The sequence below is a fragment of the Danio rerio genome, chromosome 15 (genome assembly GCF_049306965.1).
Source record: "Danio rerio strain Tuebingen ecotype United States chromosome 15, GRCz12tu, whole genome shotgun sequence".
Classification (NCBI taxonomy): domain Eukaryota; kingdom Metazoa; phylum Chordata; class Actinopteri; order Cypriniformes; family Danionidae; genus Danio; species Danio rerio.
Window position 1 is genome coordinate 50,226,925 of NC_133190.1, and position 26,286 is coordinate 50,253,210.

At 35.7% G+C, this 26,286-nt stretch overlaps 1 protein-coding gene across 7 annotated transcripts in view; it reads right to left on the reverse strand.

Moving 5' to 3' along the window:
- Window positions 1–1,038: 1,038 nt before the first annotated feature.
- The window catches only part of iws1 (interacts with SUPT6H, CTD assembly factor 1), a 35,598-nt gene continuing 10,350 nt past the window's right edge, over window positions 1,039–26,286 (reverse strand). Inside the window, exons 4-17 of one of the 7 annotated variants that reach the window (XR_012391121.1) lie at window positions 24,239–25,166; window positions 21,933–21,983; window positions 21,646–21,853; window positions 19,973–20,030; window positions 15,394–15,506; window positions 14,645–14,795; window positions 12,866–12,948; window positions 12,235–12,364; window positions 10,022–10,139; window positions 9,831–9,942; window positions 9,110–9,166; window positions 8,577–8,688; window positions 5,740–6,134; window positions 1,039–2,272 (exon numbers count right to left, since the gene is read on the reverse strand). Coding sequence is in view for 5 of the 7 variants with exons in the window: in XM_021466511.3 (XP_021322186.2) it covers window positions 6,009–6,134; window positions 8,577–8,688; window positions 9,110–9,166; window positions 9,831–9,942; window positions 10,022–10,139; window positions 12,235–12,364; window positions 12,866–12,948; window positions 14,645–14,795; window positions 15,394–15,506; window positions 19,973–20,030; window positions 21,646–21,853; window positions 21,933–21,983; window positions 24,239–25,166 (2,247 nt within the window). In the remaining 2 variants the exon portion in view is untranslated. The remainder of the gene's footprint in view (window positions 2,273–5,739; window positions 6,135–8,576; window positions 8,689–9,109; window positions 9,167–9,830; window positions 9,943–10,021; window positions 10,140–12,234; window positions 12,365–12,865; window positions 12,949–14,644; window positions 14,796–15,393; window positions 15,507–19,972; window positions 20,031–21,645; window positions 21,854–21,932; window positions 21,984–24,238; window positions 25,167–26,286) is intronic. The other 6 variants (XM_073924143.1, XM_073924142.1, XM_021466511.3 and 3 more) reach the window with 6 other exon arrangements.

The window sequence follows — 26,286 nt, forward strand, 5'->3', positions numbered from 1 at the left end:
TTTATGCATTATTTTATTATGAAGTTTTATTTTTTATTATGCATTTTTATTTTTATTATACATTTATGCATTAATTTTATTATGAAGTTTTATTTTGTATTATGCATTTTTATTTTATTTTGCATTTTTATTTTTTATCATGCATTTTTTGTATTATTTTATTCTGCATTTATTATGTATTTTTATGTTTTATTATGCGTTTAATTATGCATTTTATTTTTTCATTATGCATTTTATTATGCATTTTTATTTTTTTTATTATGCATTGTTTTGCATTTTTATTATGCCTTTTTTATTCAGCAATTCTTATTTTATTATTATGCATTTATGAATTTTTATTTTTTATTATGCAGTTTTATTCTTTATTATGCATTTATATTTTTTATTATGCATTATATTATGCATTTTTATTTTTTTACTATGCGTTTTATTATGCATTTATGCATTTTATTTTTTATTATGCAGTTTTATTTTTTATTATGCATTTAATTTTTTTTATTATGCATTTTATTATGCATTAATTTTTTTTATTATGCATCTTATTATGCATTTTAATTTTTTATTATGCATTTTTATTATGCATTGTATTATTTTATTATTGAATTTCAAATTTCACAAAAGCCAAAGCGTGTTACGTTCTGACCAAAAAAAATACTCTAAATTCAATTATTTTAATGAAGAATTAAGAAGAAATCCTGTTTGACCTCTACATAAAATAAATACTCAAGTAATGTTTACAGGAACACACAGTAAATATTTTTATGTCCCAATGTTTTGAAACACTTGTGCTTCGGGATCTCAACGCTGTGTCAAAACACCAGTTTCAAATCATCATGGCGAAGAGAAAAGAAATCAGTTATTAAAACTTGTGTATGATTAGAAATGTGCTGAAAAGAAACTGTTAAACAGAAATTGGGAGAAAAATATACAGAACAGCTAATAATGCAGGCTTCAGCTGAATAAGCACTGAACTATTATCAGTGCATAAATGCAAAATCAACGCAAATAATGTGAAGAATTAGAGCAGGAGCCTGTAGGTAAAATGTAGGACAGGGCAACTCTTTATTATGAAAGATACATCAGAACTAAACATCAGAAGTGTCCAGAAATCTCAGCTCTGAATACATGGCAAACTCACAGATGCAGAACGGCTGAAATCAGCACAACATCCGACAGAAAAACACAAGCAGAGGCGGAGGAAGGTCAGAGCGGCATGCGGTTTCCCTCCACGCTGATCTTGACCGCGTGTCCGGGTTTCGTCAGACGCTTGATGTCTGCGAAACGCCGCATCTGTTTATCCACTCGAGACAAACCCTTCTTCGCCGGGCCCTGAGGAAAACACACACACACGTCAGCAAACACAGTACAGGGCTCACACTCTTGCAGATTCAAGGACTTTTCACAGTCATGTTTTTTACTGTGAATAATATTTGTAAAGGAGCTGTTGAGAAGAGTTGATCTGAGAATTGAGTTGTGTTTAATAAGAATGAAACGACAGGAGGAGAAAGCGCTGAACTAATGAAATGTGTTTATTACTTTATTTAAAAGGCTTTTTGGTGCTGGCAGATTAAAGACGCCTCTCATGTGGAGAATGAAGCCTCATGCATTGCTCAAGTGTGAGTTGTCTTCAACAGAGTGTCTAAATCTTGATGCTTTTGTGGGTCTCGTCTATCAAATCTGAGCTTTATTTAGTATTTTCTATCGGATTCATATCAGGTGATTGGCTGGGCCATTCTACAGCTTGATTTTCTTTCTCTGAAAGCATCAGAGAGTCTCTTTGGCTGTGTTTTGGATCACTGTCTTGCTGAAATGTCCACCCTGGGCTCATCTTCATCCTCCTGCTGATGTAGATGTTGTACTGAAGCAGCTGATGTTCATTTACACTGAGGAAGGGCAGAGGCTTGCTGAAGAACTACTGAGAGATTTCAGCTGCTGTCTGGGCTTTCACTGCTGAACTACACCTCCCTTTCTTCATGTGTTCAATGCTTTTTCCCCTTGTCGTTTCAGTTTATTAACTTCATTTGTAAACTCATTAGATTTGTTTTCTTTGCATATATTAATTTCTCTGGTTGTTATCAACATCTGGGGACAATTTCAAGTCAACGGCTCCTTTAGAGAAATGTTTTCTGAGAAAAATGGTGACGTGTTCAATACTTATTTACCCAACTGTATATAGTTTTTATTTCAAATTTAAGTGAAGCACTTTCAAGGATCTGTTTGTTTTTAAAGTTCTTTCCAGACCTTCAATCCATATGTGTGAAATTGAAGAACCCTGACAGTAAAACAGAAAAAGAGAATCTAAATCAAAATGTGGAAATGTGCATTCATATATGAAAAATGTGCAGTAAAACCATTCTATTCTATTTAAAAACCAAAGTATAGAGTTTTATAGAGATTTTATAGTTAACATCAGCTTTGGTGGCTATTCCATGAAATATAATTTGATTATTTATAAATAAAACATTTTTAAAACACCCAAAATAAATAATACATAACATAATATTTTTTTTTTTAAAGATTTAGTTAACTACACTAAAAACTATTTAAAAAAAAATACAACAATTAAACGTATAAAACCTAAAAGGCAAAACATGGCTGTTAATCATGCGATACTCTGCAATAACAGCACTCGTACAGCCTCCTCACCCTTGTGTATTACTCCGCCCACATAGTGACAGATAACCCACGACAGTTTGACCAATATTGCAGCTGTTGGCTTTTTTTTTAGAAGAGAATGTAGTTGTTTAGATTGCAGCTATGCAATTTTTTTATAAAGATAATGCCTATATTAAGTATTTATCTATTCAGAGATTCAGCGTGTCGGTGGCCATACTGGGGTCCAGTCTTCGTACGTGGATTACTCAGCTGGATTTGGATATTGACGATTTGGCACGATCCAGGATCGTTTCGTTCTTCAAAGCTGATCTGAGAGTCGTTGTCATAGCAACAGTTCTGCTAGCTCAAATCTGGTCGGAAGCAGGTTCAATTTATATAAACAGGATTAGATCGGCTCAGTTCATGCAAAGATAATACAGAAAGTATGTACAGATATTTTCTTACAGTAGTAGTTATATACACTTGGGAAAATAGTAAATATTTTTTAACTATATAAAGTTATAGTTATTAATAAAATAAATAAAGTTATATATATATATAATTTATGCAATTTGCGCCAACGAAATGAAAGTACAAAGACTGCCACCTGGTGATGTAAAGACAAAACTTATTGATATGAACTTTTTAGATGGCTTTTCTACAATTTGTGTATGATAATAGACATATATAATAGATAATAGTTATATTGTCTATTATAGTATAGATAATAGACAAAAGCAATAATACATGCAGTCATAAACATGTTTTGACAGCTAAAATGACGGTGATTTGATGCTTCATAAAAGTTGCAGACGTCTTTACCAATATCAAAATGTTTTTGTAAACATTTAAAAAACCGGCTATGATAATACTACTATGACTATAATAAGGAAAATCCGCTCCAACTGTAAAACTAAATAAATTGCTCTTGACACATGAAAGGGAAAAGCCTGCAGCCCACAGCAAAGTGTAAAGTTATTGCGTATTATATTGAACAAACCGTTCACTGCGAATTTAATGTAATTTTGCTCACATGGATAATTGAATATTAATCAGATGATGTCATTACGCTGCCGTCAGCCAATCGTTGCATTGCTGATCATGATTTCGAGGATCGATAGATCTGTCCTTCACAACACACGCAGCGATCTCAGATCAGTTCATTCAGACATTCTAATCTGATTCACGAACTTGTTTGAAGAACCAAATTATCCAGAAATCAGTTATCAAGATGAACAGATCCAGGATCTGCCAAATCATCTCAGATCATTTAATTGAGCTACGAAGAACGAACCCCTGGTCAGCGGTTTCTGCTGTTTTGACGTCAGCTGTAGATGTGAATGAATGGCGGAAGAAAGTAGTTCCTCATACAAAAGGGTTTTAAGACTCTGTGTTTGATCTTCTTTTCTATATACACAATTGTGCCGTCAAACTGTTGTGTAAATGCAATATCACACTTGTAGCAGTGCCATATGGCTGTATATAAGCACTGGTAGGACACTAAGGTATTCGGCCTGTGACCTCGAGCCAACGCACACCTCCCACTATATAAAGCCATGTTGCACTGCTACCCTTGTAATATTGATAGTATATATATATATATATATATATATATATATATATATATATATATATATATATATATATATATATATATATATATATTAGGGTTGTAACAATATACCGGTATGACGGTTTACCACGATTTGAACGTGCACGATTATCATACCATGAACAATTGCATATCAACGGTTTTAACCCTTAAAGACAGAGACAGCCGCCCGCAGCTAAAAATAAGTATTGCTCTTAAATGTTTAATAACTTTTGATCCGCTGATCCGATTTATACAATTTATACAATACAATTTATACAATACGGACTTTCAGAGGCTCCGGAATCAGTGTGGTTACGTCATCAAAATTTGACAGCGCTGATTTGACAAAGAAACGCTCGTCACTGTGTCTCCGGACAAACCAGACATGATACATTGATGCATTGTCCCTCCTCCATGCCCAGATTGGTTCAAACTCGCTATATCTCAACCAATAAGCATAGGTTTCGCTTTTGTTTGTGGACCAACACTGAGCTTTTTGAACAACATGGAATGAGAGATAGGCATACATTTCTGCGCGGCTAAATAAAACGCAAAAAAAAGTTTTGCATGAAATAATTCTCATACTAAGTACTTTTGCATGCACAGCAGCACAGAAACATGACAAAACAGTGACACAGCAAAGACGAACTGCTGCTCTTGCTGTTTTCAAAAGACGCAAATGAAGGTGCAGCTGTTTGTCTGCATTGCAGGAACCACATCCAAATCCATATCCACAGACAACCATATCCATGCTGGCACATAAAACCTAAGGATGTTCCATATTGAATCTAGTTTCGTTATTTAACTATTTATAGTATAGTAAATATTTATATCTATTTTTTTACTGAGGATTTGCACCATGTTTATTTGGACTTTATTTGGACTTTGACACATTATTTATTATTTTCTTATTTTTTTATTTGTTCATTGTAAGTGGTGTTGTTTATAGTAACTGAAAATATATTATTTGGAAAAAGTCAAATTTGCTTCACTGTTCTATTATTTTGTAACATTTGTAACATACTGTATACCGCGAAACCGTCAAATCGTGATACTGTTTTAGACGATTATCATACCGTAAAAAAATCATACCATTACAACCCTAATATATATATATATATATATATATATATATATATATATATATATATATAAACACACTGGTTTAATAAAAAAATAAACAAAGAAAAAAAACACAATTAAAAAAAAAGAAAAAAGCATGCATAAAACTAAAATATTAAAAAAAAAAAAAAACTAAAAAGGTCAATAAAATATCGGTAATAAAATAAACTGGAACTAATACATAAATAAAGTATTAATTACATTAAATACACTGCACCATTTATTTAATAATTATTATATAAATAAAAAATAAGCACTATTAAAAATAAACAGGAAACCAATAAAACAAAATCATGCATCAAACTAAAACATCCAGAAAGCATTTGAAAAGAGGGAAACAAATAAAAGCGAAACAAATAACACAAATGAACTGATGATGACAAACTAACGAGCAAAGAAAAAAAAACAGCTGTGAGTTCTGTTTTCACCTTTCCAACAATGAAAAGCCAGTCAAGTGTTGAGCGCTGCAGCACAGCACACAGGCCTGTTAGTGTGTGTTATAAACACCTGCTCTATAATGATCAGTGTGAGCACATCTATAACACACACACACACACGGTGTTTACTACAGTATCTCCAGGCAGTGTTTGAGTCTGCTTTATCTCTGGTTAGTGAATGCTCTCTAGCTGTCCACACAGTCTGCAGTGCATCATGCAGAGTGCTGGTCACTTACTGCCCCCTCAGGCAGGCGTGTGAACTACAGCGGCATTCGGTTTCCCTCAATGCTGATCTTGACAGCTCCCTGCGGCCGCCGCTGCTTCCTCTGATCCGCGAAACGCCGCTTGTGCTTCTCCAGCAGACTCAGACCCTTCCTTATGCTCCTCTACCAATTACAGCACAGGAAAATACTACTCCTCCAATCACAACACAGGAAAACACTGCTCATCTCATTGTTTTTTGCATAAGAAACACCTGTCAATCATTGATTGGAAACTTCTCCCACTCTTTAGTCAAGTGAGACACCTGTCAATCATTAATTGGAAACTGCTCCCTCTCTTTAATTAAGAGACACCCGTCAATCATTATACTGTTGCTCCTCCCACTCTGAGTAAGACACCTGTCAATCGTTCCTTTAATGCTCTGCCTACTATTTAAGGCACCTGTCAATCATTCCTCTTATGCTCCACCCACTCTGTCAAGTGACACCTGTCAATCATTAATTGAAAACTCCTCCAACGGTGAGTAAGAGACATCTGTCTATCATTCCTTTAATGCTCCTCCCACTTTTTATTTAAGTGAGACACCGTTGAATCATGCCTCTATTGCTCCGCCCACTCTTTATTCCAGTAAGAGACACCTGTCAATCAATCATCTAATGCTCCTCCGACTCTATTCTAGAAAGACACATCAATCATTCCTCTATTGCTCCGCCCACTCTTTTTTTTAGTAAGACACATGTAAATCATTCCTATATTGCTCCGCCCACTGTTTTTTCTAGTAAGACACGTCAATCATTCCTCTATTGCTCCGCCCACTCTTTTTTCTAGTAAGACACATGTAAATCATTCCTATATTGCTCCGCCCACTCTTTTTTCTAGTAAGACACATGTAAATCATTCCTATATTGCTCCGCCCACTCTTTTTTCTAGTAAGACACGTCAATCATTTCTATATTGCTCCGCCCACTCTTTTTTCTAGTAAGACACGTCAACCATTTCTATATTGCTCCGCCCACTCTTTTTTCTAGTAAGAGACACGTCAATCATTCCTATAATGCTCCGCCCACTGTTTTTTCTAGTAAGATACGTCAATCATTCCTATATTGCTCCGCCCACTGTTTTTTCTAGTAAGATACGTCAATCATTCCTATATTGCTCCACCCACTGTTTTTTCTAGTAAGACACGTCAATCATTCCTATATTGCTCCGCCCACTCTTTTTTTCTAGTAAGACACGTCAATCATTCCTATATTGCTCCACCCACTGTTTTTTCTAGTAAGACACGTCAATCATTCCTATATTGCTCCACCCACTGTTTTTTCTAGTAAGACACATCAATCATTTCTATATTGCTCCACCCACTGTTTTTTCTAGTAAGACACGTCAATCATTCCTATATTGCTCCGCCCACTGTTTTTTCTAGTAAGACACGTCAATCATTCCTATATTGCTCCGCCCACTGTTTTTTCTAGTAAGACACGTCAATCATTCCTATATTGCTCCGCCCACTGTTTTTTCTAGTAAGACACGTCAATCATTTCTATATTGCTCCGCCCACTCTTTTTTTCTAGTAAGTGACATATCAGTCATTCCTCTATTGCTCCGCCCAGTTTTTTTCTAGTAAGACACGTCAATCATTCCTATATTGCTCCGCCCTCTCTTTTTCTAGTAAGACACGTCAATCATTCCTATATTGCTCCGCCCACTCTTTTTCTAGTAAGACACGTCAATCATTCCTATATTGCTCCGCCCACTCTTTTTTTCTAGTAAGAGACACAGTCATTCCTCTATTGCTCCGCCCACTGTTTTTTCTAGTAAGACACGTCAATCATTCCTATATTGCTCCGCCCACTCTTTTTTTCTAGTAAGACACGTCAATCATTCCTCTATTGCTCCGCCCACTGTTTTTTTCTAGTAAGACACGTCAATCATTCCTATATTGCTCCGCCCACTCTTTTTCTAGTAAGACACGTCAATCATTCCTATATTGCTCCGCCCACTCTTTTTTTCTAGTAAGAGACACAGTCATTCCTCTATTGCTCCGCCCACTGTTTTTTCTAGTAAGACATGTCAATCATTCCTATATTGCTCCGCCCACTCTTTTGCTAGTAAGAGACACGGTCATTCCTCTATTGCTCCGCCCACTGTTTTTTCTAGTAAGACACGTCAATCATTCCTATATTGCTCCGCCCACTCTTTTTTTCTAGTAAGACACGTCAATCATTCCTATATTGCTCCGCCCACTCTTTTTTTCTAGTAAGAGACACAGTCATTCCTCTATTGCTCCGCCCACTGTTTTTTCTAGTAAGAGACAACTGTCATTCATTCCTCTTTTGCTTCACCCAGTTTATTCTTGCAATGGAAACTTGTGAATTATTCATCTAATGCTCCTTCCACTGTTGAGTAAAAGACACCTGTCGCCTTCCTCTAATACCACCCCAACTCTTTATTCTAGTAAAAGACACCTGTCATTTATTCCTCTATTGCTCCGCCCACTCTTTATTCTATTAAGAGACACCTGTCAATTGTTCCTTTATAGCTTTGCCCCCTCTTTATTTGCATAAGAGACATCTGTCAATCATTCCTCTAAAGCTCCGCCCACTCACCCGGTTTGAATCTCCATCTACGTTCCATTTGGGCCGAACCACGTAGTCTTTATTGGATGGCATTGGCACTCGAGCCCTGGCACAGAAGCCTGGGTCACCCGGACGCAACGCCCTGACACACACACACACAGAAAATAAATCAATCAATAAACATCGTCTGAGAAGTTAGTGACTTTAATACATAAAACATTCATGAAAATTGAACAATTATAATTATACAAATATTAATTTCTTCAACTAGAATGATTCATTTTAAAATATATATAATAAACAATTCTATACTTCATATTTACATTAGAGCATCATAATGTCATTACAGTAATAAAATATTCAATTGCATTTAAAATATTAGCAAACATTTTTTATGTAACAATACAATTATTAATATATTATTAATAAAATATAATTATTAACAATATTCAATTAAATGTATAATTGTATTTTTATTTTTCTAAAGTTTCATCAAGCTTTAGAGTCCACCAGTTGATCTGTGTGTGTGTGTGTGTGTGTGTGTGTGTGTGTGTGTGTCTTACTTCTCCTCTCCTGTGAGCACCTTCTCCAGATCCCTGCGAGGAGTCTGACCTCCTGAACTGTGGAGAAACACTAGGTTAATCAATCAATCAATCAATCAATCAATCAATCACAGCTGATCGCTCATGTGACTCTTGCACTCAGCAAACATGCGGTCAGTGTATAAGTGCTTGCACTGATCACCGGATAAAATCAAGTTACTCGCATACAATGTAAAAAATGTTGTATTGAAGAAAATACATTTTAAACTTCTGTAAAATTGCAAGACTGCTATTAGCAATAAAAATACTAATTAACACACACAGACATATGTGTACATGCATTAAAACACATAAACACACACAAACACACACAAACACACACAAACACACACAAACACACACACACACACACACACACACACACACACACACACACACACACACACACACACACACACACACACACACACACACACACACACACACGGAAAAGGGGACAGCGTGAAGAAAAGGACGAACAAGATGGAGAATGTGTGTTATAAGTGTGTGTGTGTGTGTGTGTGTGTGTGTGTGTGTGTTTGGGTGTTTTAATGCATGTACACATATGTCTTTGTGTGTGTCTGAGTAGATGTACAAATGTCTGTGTGTGTTTCGGCATTAATGATTGTGTGCATGTGTCTGTGGGAGCGTATTTGCCAGTGTGTGTGTGTGTGTGTGTGTGTGTGTGTGTGTGTGTGTGTACCTAAGGCGTCTGCGTGGGGCGATCTGCTGGTCGAGGTCTCTCTGCTGCCGCTCTTCTCTCGTCATGCCTTTATAGTTGGACGTTAAGCCAAAGATGGGCCTTGACCACTCGTCTGCGCACACACACACACGCACAAGTCAGAAACTGCAGAAACACACACTCCTCAAGCAGACAGACAGAAGAGCTCTTACTGATGAGTTTGAGCGCCAGGTCTTTGTTTGGCCGGGACTCTTTGGGGTGTTTGTAGAGGTACATGACAGCCCGACCGATACCACTGAACTTCAGCGTCTCCTGACTGACACTCGGCAGCTGCGCACACACACACACACACACTTCATATTACAACACTTCTTATTAACTCAGCTCTCACAAATATATTAAAACTAATACAAATTAAAATAAATAATTATTAAATGCACTTAAAATTACAGAGAGTAGTCAACATTCAAAGTGAATCAAAAGAAGAATGGGTGTTGTTCAATATTTTAAGATGCCTTTGATGAAAGGTGATGAACCACTACAAATGTTGACTACTATATATACAAATACACTACCAGACAAAAGTCTTGTGGTCTATCCAAGTTTTAGGAAGAGCAAATAATAACTGGACTTCTAGTTGATGATTTGGTGTCAGAAGTGTCGTATATGAAAGGCAGAGGCCTCTAGATTTTGCTTATTTGAGCTCAATAAAACATGATCATGCATTGATGTTGACTGATTTGATGAGGACAGTGCGGTCTGACTCTGCTCAGACTAAAGTCTCATCACTGAACAGAAATAATGTCCAGTATAGAATATAAAGTCCTGCTGCAGTGGAGACAGAATGAATATTGTGTCTGACTCCATCATGAGCTTGGAGGACTGCATCCATACATCTCTGACATGACTCACATCACTGATTAATAAAGTCATCTGGAATGAAGAAGAAAGCCTTCAGCAGGATCAAAGAGCTCATCAAGACTCTTTGTGTTCATCTTCAACACCTCCTCCATCTTGTCACAGAAATGCTCAATAATGTTCATATCTGGTGACTGGGCTGGCCAATCCTGCAGCAGCTTGAGCTTCTCTGCTTTCAGGAGCTTTGATGTGGAGCTGAAGTATGAGCAGGAGCGCTATCCTGCTGGAGAATTGTCCCTCTCCTGTGGTTTGTAATGTAATGGGCAGCACAGATGATGCCTCAGGCTGTTGATGTTGATCATCCACTCTGCAGATCTCTCCATACTGAATGAACCCCAAACCATGATTTCTCCTTCACCAAACTTGACTGATTTCTGTGAGAATCTTGGTCCATGCTGGTTCCAGTAGGTCTTCTGCAGTATTGGTGATGATTGATGCAGATCAACAGATGATTCAGCAGAGAAATCCACCTTCTGACACTTTCACACACGATCAACTAGAAGTCAAGATATTACTTGCTGCTCTTACAAGGGAGATCCAGGACAAGACTTCTGTCAGGTAGTGTAGATATACAAGTTATACATTTCATAAACAATCTAGATAAATTCGTTATTTCTTTATCCCAATCATAATGTCTGAATAAGTGCGCCACTTTACATACATTTTAATTTTCCTAAAAATATAATAATCATTTAAATTATAAAATGTAATGCATTAAAAATGTATAGTAATATAATGATAATTGCAAATAACAATAAATAGTTGAGGTTTTTTAAAAAATAAAAACAAAGTTATTCAATTTTAATGTTGATGAACAATATTAAAACAAAAAAATGATATATATATATTTATATATATATATATATATATATATATATATATAGATATATATATATATATATATATATATATTTATATATTTATAAAAATATATATAAAAATATATATATATATATATATATATATATATATATATATATATATATATATATATATTAGTGTGTGTGTGTGTGTGTGTATGTATATATATATTATATTATTATATAATATATATATATATATATATATATATATATATATATATATATATATATATATATATATATATATATAATATTATTATAATATATATATATATATATATATATATATATATATATATATATATATATATATATATATATATATATTCAAACATTAATCATTTAAATATATGCATAAAAAAATATAACATTTTAGATTATGTATAAAATAATAAATATTGCTAAAATATTGTAACAAGTAGCTCTGACAAGGAAATTACAACAACAATAATAATAATAATATAATTTATAGAGTATATAGAATATGTAAATAAAAAAACACACCACCACCACAATAACACAAAAATTCAATAATTTGCGATAATAATTTAAAAATGCACATCCCCAACACACTCCACAATGATATGCATAACATACAGTATACTATAATGTATTTATAGGCCATAAGTGTGCTCAACACTCACTTCCTGCAGGATCTTGAGCAGTTCCTCTCGTATCCGCAGAGCAGGGAGACTTTTATCCGGCAGAGGACTGATCCACTCCTTTATAGCAGCCATTACGCCGCTGTCTATGAACGTCTCCTTCAGATCCTGCCTGTTTACACACACAGACACACACAATTCAAAGTCTGCATGAACCGGAAGCTGCAACCATTTTTTGTCATATCGTGATGAGGTTACTAGAGAAACGAAATATTAAATATTACCTCAGATCTTGTTTTTTTTTACCCACAACCTAAGGTAAACTGTACATTGTTTTTATACATTGTTCTATTATAAATTCTAAATAATAACTTATAATAACTAGATATGAATTGGGACTCCTTCACCCAGAACGTTACACGGAAAAATGTGAGACAAAGCACTAAGGAAAGGTTTAAGTAAAAAAAAAGCTCCTCCTCCACAATGTTGTCATGGAAAATTGCTACTGTAAACAAAATGCTTGCCCCGCCTCCAAGTTCTTCTGATTGGTCCACAACTTTGGAATTGAAATTGATGAGTGTGTTATATGGAAAATCAATGGAACAGTGGCACACTGGAATGGAAAAATACATTCTGTGTGAACGGGCGACATATATGTCGACTATACACTCACTTCTTCAGATGCATGACTACTGTGGGCAGCAGCATCAGCTTCTTCAGAGCGGGCTTCTTCTGACTGTTCAGCGTTCGATCCTCCTGAAAAACCCACACACACATCTTTCTCATGTTATTTTAGTTGTAATTAAAAGGATGTCTGATTTACTGAAAACGCTAAAGATTTAATTTCTTTTTTTAATTATCCTTTGTTATATATTTTTTATTATGCATTTTTATTCACTGTTCAGCATTTGATCGTTCTGAAACACACACGCACATCTCATTTTATTTTAAAAAGTAAACAAAAAGTATTTTTTATTTTTATATTATGCATCATTTAATATGCACTTTTGTTTTATTATGCATTATTTATTATGTTTTGTTTTATGAAGCATTTTTATTTTTATTATTCTTTATTATGCATTTTTATGATGACTATTTAAGCATTTTTATTTTTTATTATGCATTATCATTTTTATTATGTATTATTTATTATTCATTTGTATGATGCCTATTTATTTTTTATTATGCATTAGTTTTTATTGAGCCTTTTTATTTTTTATTATGCATTTTATTTTTTATCATGCATTGTTATGCATTAGTCTTTATTAAGCCTTTTTATTTTTAATTATGCATTTTTAATTTTTATTAAGCATTTTTATTTTTATGCAGTTTTTATTAAGCATTTTTATCATGCATTTTTGTTTTTATTATGCATTTTGTTTATATTATTAAGCATTTTGATTTTTTATTATGCATTTATGCATTATTTTTATTATGAAGTTTTACTTTTTATTATGCATTTTTATTTTTTATTATGCATTTTTTATTATGCATTTTTATTTATATTACGCATTTATGCATTATTTTTATTATGCACTTTAATTTTTTATCATGCATTTTTGTTTTTATTATGCATTTTTATTTATATTATTATGCATTTTTATTTTTTTAATACACATTTATGCATTATTTTTATTATGAAGTTTTATTTTTAATTATGCATTTTTATTTTTTATTATGCATTTATGCATTAATTTTATTATGAAGTTTTATTTTTTATTATGCAGCTTTATTTTTCATTATGCATTTTTTATTAAGCATTTTTATTTTTATCATGCATTTTTTGTATTATGCATTTTTTTTCTGCATTTTTATTTTTATCATGCATTTTTTGTATTATGCATTTTTTTCTGCATTTTTATTTTTATCATGCATTTTTTGTATTATGCATTTTTTTCTGCATTTTTTATTATGCATTTTTATTTTTATCATGCATTTTTTGTAATATGCATTTTTTTTCTGCATTTTTTATTATGCATTTCTATTTTTATCATGCATTTTTTGTATTATGCATTTTTTTCTGCATTTTTTATCATGCATTTTATTTTTTATTATGCAGTTTTATTTTTTATTATGCAGTTTTTTATTTTTTATTATGCAGTTTTATTTTTTATTATGCATTTTTAATATGCCTTTTTATTTTTAATCATGCATTTTTTTATTATGCATTGTATTATTTTATTATTGAATTTCAAATTTCAAAAAAGCCAAAACGTGTTATTTTCTGACCAAAAAAATAATACTCTGAATTCAAATATTTTAATGAGAAATTAAGAAGAAATCCTGTTTGACCTCTATATAAATAATATTTTATATTTTTTATATAAATAATATTTACTGTGTGTTCCTGTAAACATAACTTATGTCCCACTAAACTACAATCATTTTCTTTGGTAAATCAACAGAGTTTGTTGCTGAACATAAACAATAATAAAAAATAAATCAAACAGACCTCAGCGGCTTCTGTCATCTTGGTGATCATGGCGCTCACGACATCATCTGCATCACTGATGAACGTTCCGCCGTCTCGATTGCGTCTGCGTTTGCCGCTCTGAGCTTTCTTACGGGCCAGCATCATGTCAAAATCTGACATGTAGGACATGCTAGAACACAAAAAAAACATTTATTACACACACACACACACACACACACACACACAGCTTTAATTCACTCCATGGGCTCTGTTTTACTGAACTAAGCACATAGTCTAAAGCACATGGCGCAGGTGCATGTATTCAGTGTGTTCGAATACACTTTTGTTGATATTTTAATGGCAGCAACTGCAGCATGGTCTAAAAGGGTTGTCCTAAGTCTCTTAAGTTTTGGGTGAGTTTTGTCCATAAAATGCAATAAACCAATCAGTTCAATCTCCAGTGCCTTTAAACAGATAACTCACACCAAAACTGAAAACGCTTTCATCATGTACTCATCCTCTACTTGTTCCAAGCCTGTTTGACTTACATTCTTCTGCTGAACACCAAAGAAGATATTTTGAAAAATGTTGGAAACGTGTAACCATTGCCTTCCATATTATTTGTTTATCCTACTATGGAAGTCAATGATGACAGATTTTTAGATCTTTAGTGTACAACAGAATAAAGTAGCTAACAAAGGGTTGGAACCACTTGAGTGTGTGTAGAGAGTAATTAAATTAGGGTTTTTTGGGGAACTTCCACACCATGACATTCCCTAAAATCTCACTCTTTTCCTCCTCTGTCGATGCCGTCATCTGAATCAGAGTCGTCATCTGCTTTCCTCTGTCCAGAGACCTGAGTCTGCGGCCGCTCTGCCTCCAGCTCCTCCTGATTGAAACCCTGAACACAAACACATCGACTAAGCACATGAACTAAAAGCACAACAAGTGCACAATCTTTTGACGTGACTCAGGATAGTTTCATTCTTCAAAACTCCATTTACACTTGAAGTCTTCTTCAAATATTTCCCAAATTATGTAGAACAGATATTTGTTCTTCTGGAAAAAGTCTTATTTGTTTTATTTAGGCTAGAGTAAAAGCAGTTTTAATTGTTTAAACAGGTCAATATTATTAGCCCCTTCAGCAATATTAGTTTTAGATTGTCTCCAGAACAAACCACTGTTATACAATGACTTGCCTAATTACCCTAACTTTACCCTGATTACCCGAGTTAAGCCTTTAAATGTCTCTACATTTACATTTAGTCATTTAGCAGACACTTTTATCCAAAGCGATTTACAAATGAGCACAGTTAGTGGTATATCCAGAGAGGCAATTGCAGATTAGGAAGTGAAGTGGAGACTAAATAGTTGAGTTTTCAGTGGTTTCTTGAAGACAGCAAGTGACTCTGCCGTTCTGATGCAGTTAGGGAGTTCATTCCACCCACTGGGCAGATTGAGCGAGAGAGTTCGCGAAAGTGATTTCTTCCCTCTTTGGGATGGAACCACGAGGCGACGTTCATTCACAGAACGCAAGTTTCTGGAGGGCACATACATCTGTAGAAGTGAGAGCAGATAAGGAGCAAAGCCAGAAGTCGCTTTGTAAGCAAACATCAGAGCTTTGAATTTGATGCGAGCAGCAACTGGCAGCCAATGCAAACGGATGAGCAGCGGAGTGACATGTGCTCTTTTAGGTTCATTAAAGACCACTCGTGCTGCTGCGTTCTGGAGCAGCTGAAGAGGTTTGATAGAGTTAGCTGGAAGCCCGGCTAGAAGAGAGTTGCGATAGTCCAGTCTGGAGAGAACAAGAGCTTGAACAAGGAGTTGAGCTGCATGTTCAGATAAGAAGGGTCGGATCTTTCTGATGTTATAGAGTGCAAATCTGCATGATCGAGCAGTTCTAGAGATGTGGTCAGAGAAGTTTAGTTGGTCATCAATCGTTACTCCAAGGCTTTTCACCATTTTGGATGCAGTAATGGTTGCCCAGTCCATCTGGATTGAAAAGTTATGGTGTAGAGTCGGGTTGGCAGAAACTTCAAGCATTTCTGTTTTCGTGAGGTTCAGCTGAAGATGATGATCTTTCATCCAGTGTGAAATATCCAACAGGCAGGCTGAGATGTGAGCTGGAACCGAGGGATCCTCAGGATGAAAAGAGAGGTATAGCTGGGTATCATCAGCATAGCAGTGGTAGGAAAACCCATGTTTCTGGATGACTGATCCTAAAGATGTTGTATAGATGGAGAATTGAAGTGGCCCAAGAACAGAGCCTTGAGGTACCCCAGTGTTTAGATGCTGTAGGTTGGACACCTCTCCCCTCCAAGACACCCTGAATGACCTGTCAGAGAGGTAAGATCTGAACCATTGTATAACAGTGCCCGCAACGCCCAGTGACTCGAGTGTAGATAGCAGGATCTGGTGGTTTACAATGTCAAAAGCAGCTGACAAATCCAGCAAAATGAGGACTGATGATTTAGAGTCTGCTTTAGCCAGTCTGAGATCCTCCACGACCGAGAGCAGGGCAGTCTCAGTTGAGTGGCCTTTCTTAAAGCCGGATTGCTTGTTGTCCATGAGATTGTTTTGAGTGAGAAAGTCCAGGACTTGATTGAACACTACTTTCTCCAGAATCTTGGCCATGAATGGAAGCAGGGATACTGGTCTGTAGTTTTCAAGTAGCGTATGGTCCAGGTTGGGTTTCTTTAGCAGTGGGGTTACCCTAGCCTGCTTAAATAAAGTGGGGAATAAACCAGAGTCAAGAGACGTGTTAATTATGTGAGTCAGTGTTGGTATGACTGCAGGAGAGATGGCTTGCAGGAGATGAGAGGGAATGGGATCGAGTGGACAGGTGGTTGCATGGCTAGATAGCACCAGTTTGGACACCTCAGACTCAGAGAGCTGAGAAAAAGAGGTGAGTGTGTGTGGTGTTGGTGGTGTATCTTGCGTGTTTGTTGTAGGTGCAGCAAATTGAGCACTTTAAGCTGTATAGAAGTGTCTTGAAGAATATCTAGTCTAATATTATTTACTGTCATCATGACAAAGAGAAAATAAATCAGTTATTAGAGATAAGTTATTAACACTATTATGATTAGAAATGTGCTGAAAATAATTTGCTCTCCATTAAACAGAAACTGGGGAAAAAATATACAGGGGAACTAATAATTCTGCCTGTGTATTATTTAATGTTTATACTGTATATAGATTCAAACTAATAAAATATCAGTGTTGAATGTTCAACATTAATACTCAACAGCGCAGAGATCAAGAATCATTATTATTAATTAATTGGAGAAAATAAAAACACAAATTATGAAATATGTAAGCTGTTAGTTAGTGGATCTTTTTTTTTTACAGTGCAGTCAGGACACGGTTTAAATCCATGCCATCTGCATTGTTTTAAAGTAAATAACATCATATCTGCATATACAAAGTGCAGTTCTGTTGTGTAAAACCTCATAGTGGTGTAACGGATCACAAATCTCATGTCTCGGATTTTTTTAAGTCACGGACCGGGTTATTTTTCGGATCAGCCAAAGAGGGGAGACAAATATAATTTGTTTTCCCATTTATTACAGAAACAGCACTGCAAGACACGTTTGGTTTTTAACAATCAGAGCTTACAAGCTGTTATTTTATTAAACATAAAATAAAGAAATAATAAAATATTCAGTACTGTGAAAAATTCACTGTTACTGTTGCTGATATCGTTGCTAAATGTAGAAATCTAACATCAACTTTGTACATTTTGTATTTATTTTTAGTCTAATTTTCAGTAAATAATTAAGTTATTCACTCATAAAACTTCATGTTTCATTACTAGATGATCATTGTTGAGGAATTATTCACTGGCGTTAATTTTGAAGGCTAAATCAACACTAAATCACCACAATTTAAAATTGCCTTAACATATAGACAGACAGATTAGGGCATCCGCTGCATAAAACATATGCTGGATGAGTTGGCGGTTCATTCCGCTGTGGTGACCCCGGATTAATAAAGGGACTAAGCAGAAAAGAAAATGATTGAATGAATATATTATAAATTATTACAACCCTGGTTATTTTACAACCGCAATGAGAAAGTCTAATGCCACCTAAAATCCTGTAAAACTGGCATAATCTCTTGTAAAATACTACGCAGTCACTGCGGAAAAGACAAAAGAAATTAGTACTAAGATATTAGTTATTAAAACAATTATTTTAAGAAATGCTTTGAAAAAATTCTCTGATGAGCATCTTGGGAAATATTTTTTGAAGAATTCAAATCTCACAGGAGGGCTAATAAAATATAAAATATAAAATAATAATTGGCCAAGCAGTGGTGCAGTAGGTAGTGCTGTCGCCTTACAGCAAGAAGGTTGCTGGTTCGAGCCTCAGTGCTTGTGTGGAGTTTGCATGTTTACCCTGCGTTCGCGTGGGTTTCCGCCGGGTGCTCCGGTTTCCCCCACAGTCCAAACACATGCGGTACAGGTGAATTGGGTAGGCTAAATTGTCCAGTGTATGTGTGTATGTGTGTGTGTGTGTGTGTGTGTGTGTGTGTGTGTGTGTGTGTGTGTGTGTGTGTGTGGCTATGTGTTCTATCATTTAACCTATTGGTTTAATAATACAACTGCTTCCTACAACTTTCTTAATTGAGAGTCGTTAAATGCGTATGACGGTTATTTTAATCTTCACTATAAACATCAGTGGTTTTATCTAAACTATAAACTGTTCTCCCAGTACTTCCGTGTTATTTGACCGTTTGTAACATCATAACCAACTCAAAACACTGAAGACAACCTCTTTTTTGATTTTGATGTTTTCAGATTCGAATGCAGCGATAGGAAGTATTAATAAACATATGCAACTCAGCATCATTAATAATGGATGTTGCGTGGGTGTTGAGATCCTGATGTTTTAATAATTATTTATTCAGATTACACTGAATGCATTAATGCAGGCTAAACAAGTAGTGACAGAAAACAGCTTTAATAACCTAAGAAACCCACCACATCCCCAATAACCCACCACAACTTCTTCCAGCATCATTATATCTAACAGGAAAGCCTAAACGCTTCATACATGTGATTTGAATGACGTTGAGGTGATCTCCCTGCCATAGTTATAAATTTAAGATTAATCTAACAATTAAAAAAAATGTATTGATCCGCCGGTCAAGTTTTATAAACCGAGGGTTGTGATCCAAACAAATCACAGATCAACTGTGATGCGTTCTACACCTAATACCTTCAGTATTAAACAGCAGTATTAAAAAACAAAACACAAGAAACAGCAGCACATACAAGTATTTAAATAAAATAACAAGCAAATAAAAAACTAAAATTCCCAGGTTTCCATAACACGGACAAAACAAATCTGAAATATTTCAGCTTACCGTGAACTCTTCCTCTTCCTCATCACCAGACTCTCCGAAAATATCAGCGATCATTTTCCTTACAGATAAAGAGATGATTACACAGACACACACAGAAAGAAGGATGATATTATTAGTATCATTTTATCATCACAAACATTATTTTTACTAATATTATCATCATTAAAGATCCTCTTCTTCATTCTCCAACACTGAGGGCTCTATTTTGACGGTCCATGCACAGAGCGCAGGGTGCAAACGCTTTCAGGGTGTGTCAGAACGCATTTTTGCTAACTTAAGGCAGGAAAATCTGCTTTGCGCCGTGGCGCACGGTCTAAAAGGGTTGAGTTTATTTTCTTAATGAGTTATAGGTGTGTTTTGAGAATAAACCTATCAGAGTCTCATCTCCTATTCCCTTTAAGAGTCAGCTGCGTCACGCCAAGAGCGCATTCGCTATTTACATGACAAAGTAAGTTCACTTTCGCTTTACCTCTCGTGCATAGGGAAACCTTACCACACAGACATCAATTAGCCTAAAAATAATTAATTTCGTTTGTTAAGCGCAAAGATTTGTGTCGAGACTATTTCTAAATTCAGTTCTAATTTCCAGCAAACGAATAAATGAACAATAATAACAAAGTGTGCTCAAAATACTGAGTTATATCCAAATACACCTGCCATGCCCCATATGGTCTAAAACCTGCAGGTGGACAAATCTAAGCTTGTTTTTAATAAAACAAATATAAATATGGATATAATAAATAATACTGCTAATAATGATAACATTAAAAGCAAATTGAATGAACTGAAAAAGCCTCCCGAGATGAAGAAAGTATGAAGGCAGTGGTTTTTAAATTCATGTAGGCTAGAAATTAATATGTTTTGTAATATTTTAATCCTTTATATTTATATCCTTTATATATCCTTATTATATGCATCTTTAAGATATTATATCTTTGTCATATGTAAAGATATTTGCGTATTGCTCTGCATCTTGTGTGTAGTGTGTAAGCCAGGAGCACTTTGCGCCAGACAATAGACCGACTTTGTTCTGGTCTAAAGATCAGATTATTTACAGTTTCTCAAAATAGCAACGCGTCAAAACACGCCTGCTTTATTAGAGCAGAACGCCTATGGGTGCACATTTCAGCACAAATGCATTTGCTATTTAAACTGTGGCGCAACACCTCAAAATGACCCTTGCGCCGAGCTAAAAGTAGCTAAAGACTTTGCGCTGCGCCTTGCATTGCCACATTGCACCGGGTGTATGATAGGGCTCTGACTGTTCTTATTCTTCTGAAGGTTTATTTATACTTCATGCTCATGCTGTCTTCTGTGCATGTGTTGGAGTTTTGTTTGATGCATTCAGAAAGAGTGTTTTCTTTGAGCAGGTCAAATTAAGGGTACAGTTCATATATCTTACTGCTTGTATTAAAGGACAAAATTGTATTACAAATAATATATAAATATTAATACATTTAACGATTTTAATTTTTTTTAAAATCTTGTGTTGCGAAGAAAAAATCTAATATTGTATGGAAAGCATTGTCAGTGAACCGTGACGCACCGAGAAATCAAATTGAACCGAATTAATGGCATGATAATCATAACCGAACCAAACCGTGAGACCAGTATAGGTTTACACCCCTAATCTGAACAGTACACAAGGGTAAAAAAAAAGAGGGATTACTAACTCTTCCTCATCGCCTCCTGAGTCGCTGTCGCTCCCGAACAGAGCCTTCTCATCCTTCTTCCCTGCTTCGCCCTTCTTCATGTCCTCCTCATCCTCACTGTCTGAGCCCAGCTCCTTCAGTTTAGCTGCTAAACTCTTATCAGGACCTCCGGAGCCTTCATCACTGCCAGAGTCGTCATCATCAGACACTATCCGGCTCTTTTTCACCGCTACAGAAAAAAACACCCTCATCATCATCATCAATGATGACATCATACAGAGAGTGTAGATGACAGACAGCAACGTTACCCTTCTCCTCATCTTCATCACTGTCTGAGAGAACGGCCTTCTTCCTCTTTACTGTAAAACAATTGCACATTTACAGTGGCACAACACAACATATTTTACTGTCATTATTGCTCTTTACTAAAGATTATAGTATTATGTAACTATTACACGTTTACAATCGCATTCAGACTCTATTAATTGCATAATAAACATTTTTGTTTGTAATATAAGTAAGGGATAATGTACATCCAGTCGGATGTACTGCAGAATAATGCCCGAGATGTCTATCAGCATCTGTTGTATGACTGAAGGGCTTTATACTGCATTATTACACAGCCGCCTGGAATACTTGATTCTGATTAGTCGGTCACAACAATTCAAGCTATATTATTCTCAGATAACAAATATAGATAGTAATAACGCAGCTGTTTTAGTGTCTGTCAGCTTTGTGTTTTTTACAGTTTGTCTCTATCTGGTGTCTGAATAATGAGCAGGTTAGTTTATACTCCATCAGCTGTTTTAGTTTGTTGTGTTTTTGACTGTTTCCATCTAGTGTCTGAATAATGTGCAGATTAGTGTATACTCCATCAGCTGTTTTAGTTTCTGTTGTGTTTTTGACTGTTTGTCTCCATCTAGTGACTGAATAATGCGCAGGTTAGTGTATACTCCATCAGCTGTTTTAGTTTCTGTTGTGTTTTTGACTGTTTGGCGCCATCTAGTGTCTGAATAATGCACAGGTTAGTGTTTACTCCATCAGCTGTTTTAGTTTCTGTTGTGTTTTTGACTGTTTGTCTCCATCTAGTGTCTGAATAATGCACAGGTTAGTGTTTACTCCATCAGCTGTTTTAGTTTCTGTTGTGTTTTTGACTGTTTGTCTCCATCTATTGTCTGAATAATGCGCAGGTTAGTGTATACTCCACCAGCTGTTTTAGTTTCTGTTGTGTTTTTGACTGTTTGTCTCCATCTAGTGTCTGAATAATGTGCAGGTTAGTGTTTACTCCATCAGCTGTTTTAGTTTCTGTTGTGTTTTTGACTGTTCGTCTCCATCTAGTGAGTGAATAATGCGCAGGTTAGTGTATACTCCATCAGCTGTTTTAGTTTCTGTTGTGTTTTTGACTGTTTGTCTCCATCTAGTGTCTGAATAATGCGCAGGTTAGTGTATACTCCATCAGCTGTTTTAGTTTCTGTCAGCTTTGTGTTTTTGACTGTTTGGCTCCATCTAGTGTCTGAATAATGTGCAGGTTAGTGTATACTCCATCAGCTGTTTTAGTCTCTGTCAGCTTTGTGTTTTTGACTGTTTGACTCCATCTAGTGTCTGAATAATGCGCAGGTTAGTGTATATTCCATCAGCTGTTTTAGTTTCTGTTGTGTTTTTGACTGTTTGTCTCCATCTAGTGTCTGAATAATGCGCAGGTTAGTGTATACTCCATCAGCTGTTTTAGTTTCTGTTGTGTTTTTGACTGTTTGGCTCCATCTAGTGTCTGAATAATGCGCAGGTTAGTGTATACTCCATCAGCTGTTTTAGTTTTTGACTGTTTGTCTCCATTTAGTGAGTGAATAATGCGCAGGTTAGTGTATACTCCATCAGCTGAAGTTTCAGCTTCGCATTAGACTGCCGATTAACCTGTCGAGCTTTAATATGCGAAACAACTGCCTAGTTATACTTTATGCCAAACTTAACAACCGGCTGGATTTACATTATACCAATTATTACACAGATATTTCCCTCAAAACTAAACAACCCGACACAACATTGATCTAAGCTGTATTAATTTACTAGCTTTTCAATTAAAAGTAAAGCTCGACAAAGAAAAAGCCAAAGTAATTCTTGAATGCATCAAACACTGTAGTGAAGAGACAAGTTTACATACATTCAACGGTCAATATAATTGGTAGTACCCAGATAAGCCTGTGTTATTAGTTTAATTTGACTACTATATGAGAATAACATTGCTCAGAATGTTTGATTGGCCAATAAGAAACAAGTAATTGTATCAAGTACAAATATAAACACACATGTATAATATGTGAAAAAGACTAATTAACATTTACAATTATTTATTTGACACTTCCATCCAAAATGACTTGCAAATGAGGATAAAATAAGCAGAAAGCACAAATGAATATGACAATTTAGCAGGATTTTTTTCTTTTTGAGCCCTTGTAAGGGCGTATTTGTTGGAAAGTGTCTGGTGTACATGAAGAGGAACAGCAAAGTGTATTTCCTACTGGTGGTGTGTGAAGCAATATACATGACATTTTTTAAATAAAGAAATGATAAGTGTAACTCAGACAATACAGGTTGTTTAAGAGCTGTAAAGACTTACCAGGCTTGTCATCTTCATCCTCATCATCATCACTGCCTAAAGCCTTTCGTTTGGGCCCTTCATCATCTTCATCATCACTGGCTAGAGCTCTCCGTTTGGGTCTTTCATCTTCATCATCACTATCTAAAGCCTTTCGTTTGGGCCCTTCATCTTCATCACTATCTAAAGCCTTTCGTTTGGGCCCTTCATCTTCATCATCACTAGCTAGAACTTTTCGTTTGGGTCTTTCATCTTCATCATCATCACTATCTAAAGCTTTTGATTTGGGCCCTCCATCATCATCATCACTACCTAAAGCCTTTCGTTTAGGCCCTTCATCTTCATCATCATCACTACCTAAAGCCTTTCGTTTAGGCCCTTCATCTTTATCATCATCATCATCACTATCTAAAGCCTTTCGTTTGGGCCTTTTATCATCTTCATCATCATCATCACTATCTAAAGCCTTTCGTTTAGGACGTTTATCATCTTCATCGCTGTTTAAAGCCTTTTGTTTAGGCTCTTCATCCTCATCATCATCACTACCTAAAGCCTTTCGTTTGGGCCTTTCATCTTCATCATCACTACCTAGAGCCCTTCTTTTAGGCCCTTCATCTTCATCATCACTACCAAGAACCCTTGTTTTAGGCCCTTCATCATCCTCATCATCATCATCACTACCCAGATCCCTTCTTTTAGGCCTTTTATCATCCTCATCACTTCCTGCTTCCTCTTTCGCTCTGTCCTCGTCTTCCTCGCTTTCCGAGTTCATTGCGGTTTTCCACTTCCCCTTCCTCCCTCCCTCCTCGTCCTCATCTTCAGAGTGGTTCTGAGTCCTCTGTTTGGGCCTGTCCTCGTCTGAATCGCTGCCGGCGTCTGATTTAGGGCTGCGTCTCTTCTGCTGCTCTTCCTCAGAGTCGCTAGCAGCATGCGTTTTCTCCTCTTCCTCCTCGAGGCAGACATATTCAATTACTCAATATATCATGATAATCAGCACACAATGTATCACTAGTAAGTGAATAATTATTCATGATTAACCCTTGCTCATCACTGCAGCAAATGCTTGAAGACTTATCAGGCGATTTATTTTCAGATATCCAGAATGTCTGGCCATTCTCCTCTGGCCTCATCAACAAGGCATTTGCGCCCACACAGCTGCAGCTTACTGGATAATTACTCTTTTTTTTTTTTTTTATTATTCTCTGTAAACCCTAGAGATGGTTGTGCGTGAAAATCCCAGTAGATCAGCAGTTTCTGAAATACTCAGAGCAGCCCGTCTGGCAGCAACAACCATGCCACGTTCAAAGTCTCTTAAATCCCCTTTCTTCCCCATTCTGATGCTCAGTTTGAACTGAAGCAGATCGTCTTGACCATGTCTACATGCCGAAATGCATTGAGCTGCTGCCATGTGATTGGCTGATTAAAAATTTGCATTAATGAGAAGTTGGACAGGTGTACCTAATAAAGTGGCCGGCGAGTGTAACTGTTTAATGTTTAAATGCACCAAAATCAAAAATTCCTGTCTAAATTCACTGAGAAATTTATAAAAAAAATTCATTTTCAAAAAGGTTACGCTGAGAATTGTATATGCAGTAGTCAACATCTGAAGTGGATCATCAAGTTGTCCTGAAACACCCATTCTAGTCCTGGGATAATTTTGAAAACTTTTTTGATGCACTTCGAAATGTTGACTACTGTAACAATACACTATGTAGAAGTACTACACTGGTTACAGTAACTATACCATTGTAGGAATTAAGATATTACAAATATTTTGATGTCTTTGATAATTCAAACATGAGCCGAAAACAGAGACAATTGGACAACCCAGCAGGTGGGAATGCGGGAAAAAACCAGTTCCCGCTACATTTCCATCTGAATCCACTGAAACTCGACTTCAACCCCCCCACCTCACACTATGGTCATTTCAATGTCTGAATGTTTTAAATGAACCCAAGTGACTTTATCCATCATGTTTGATATCATTTGAATTGTCTCAGTGCGATTGGTACAATGGTCTCATTCTCGCAGAAATAGACATAATCAAAACAATAAATATATAACTTCAG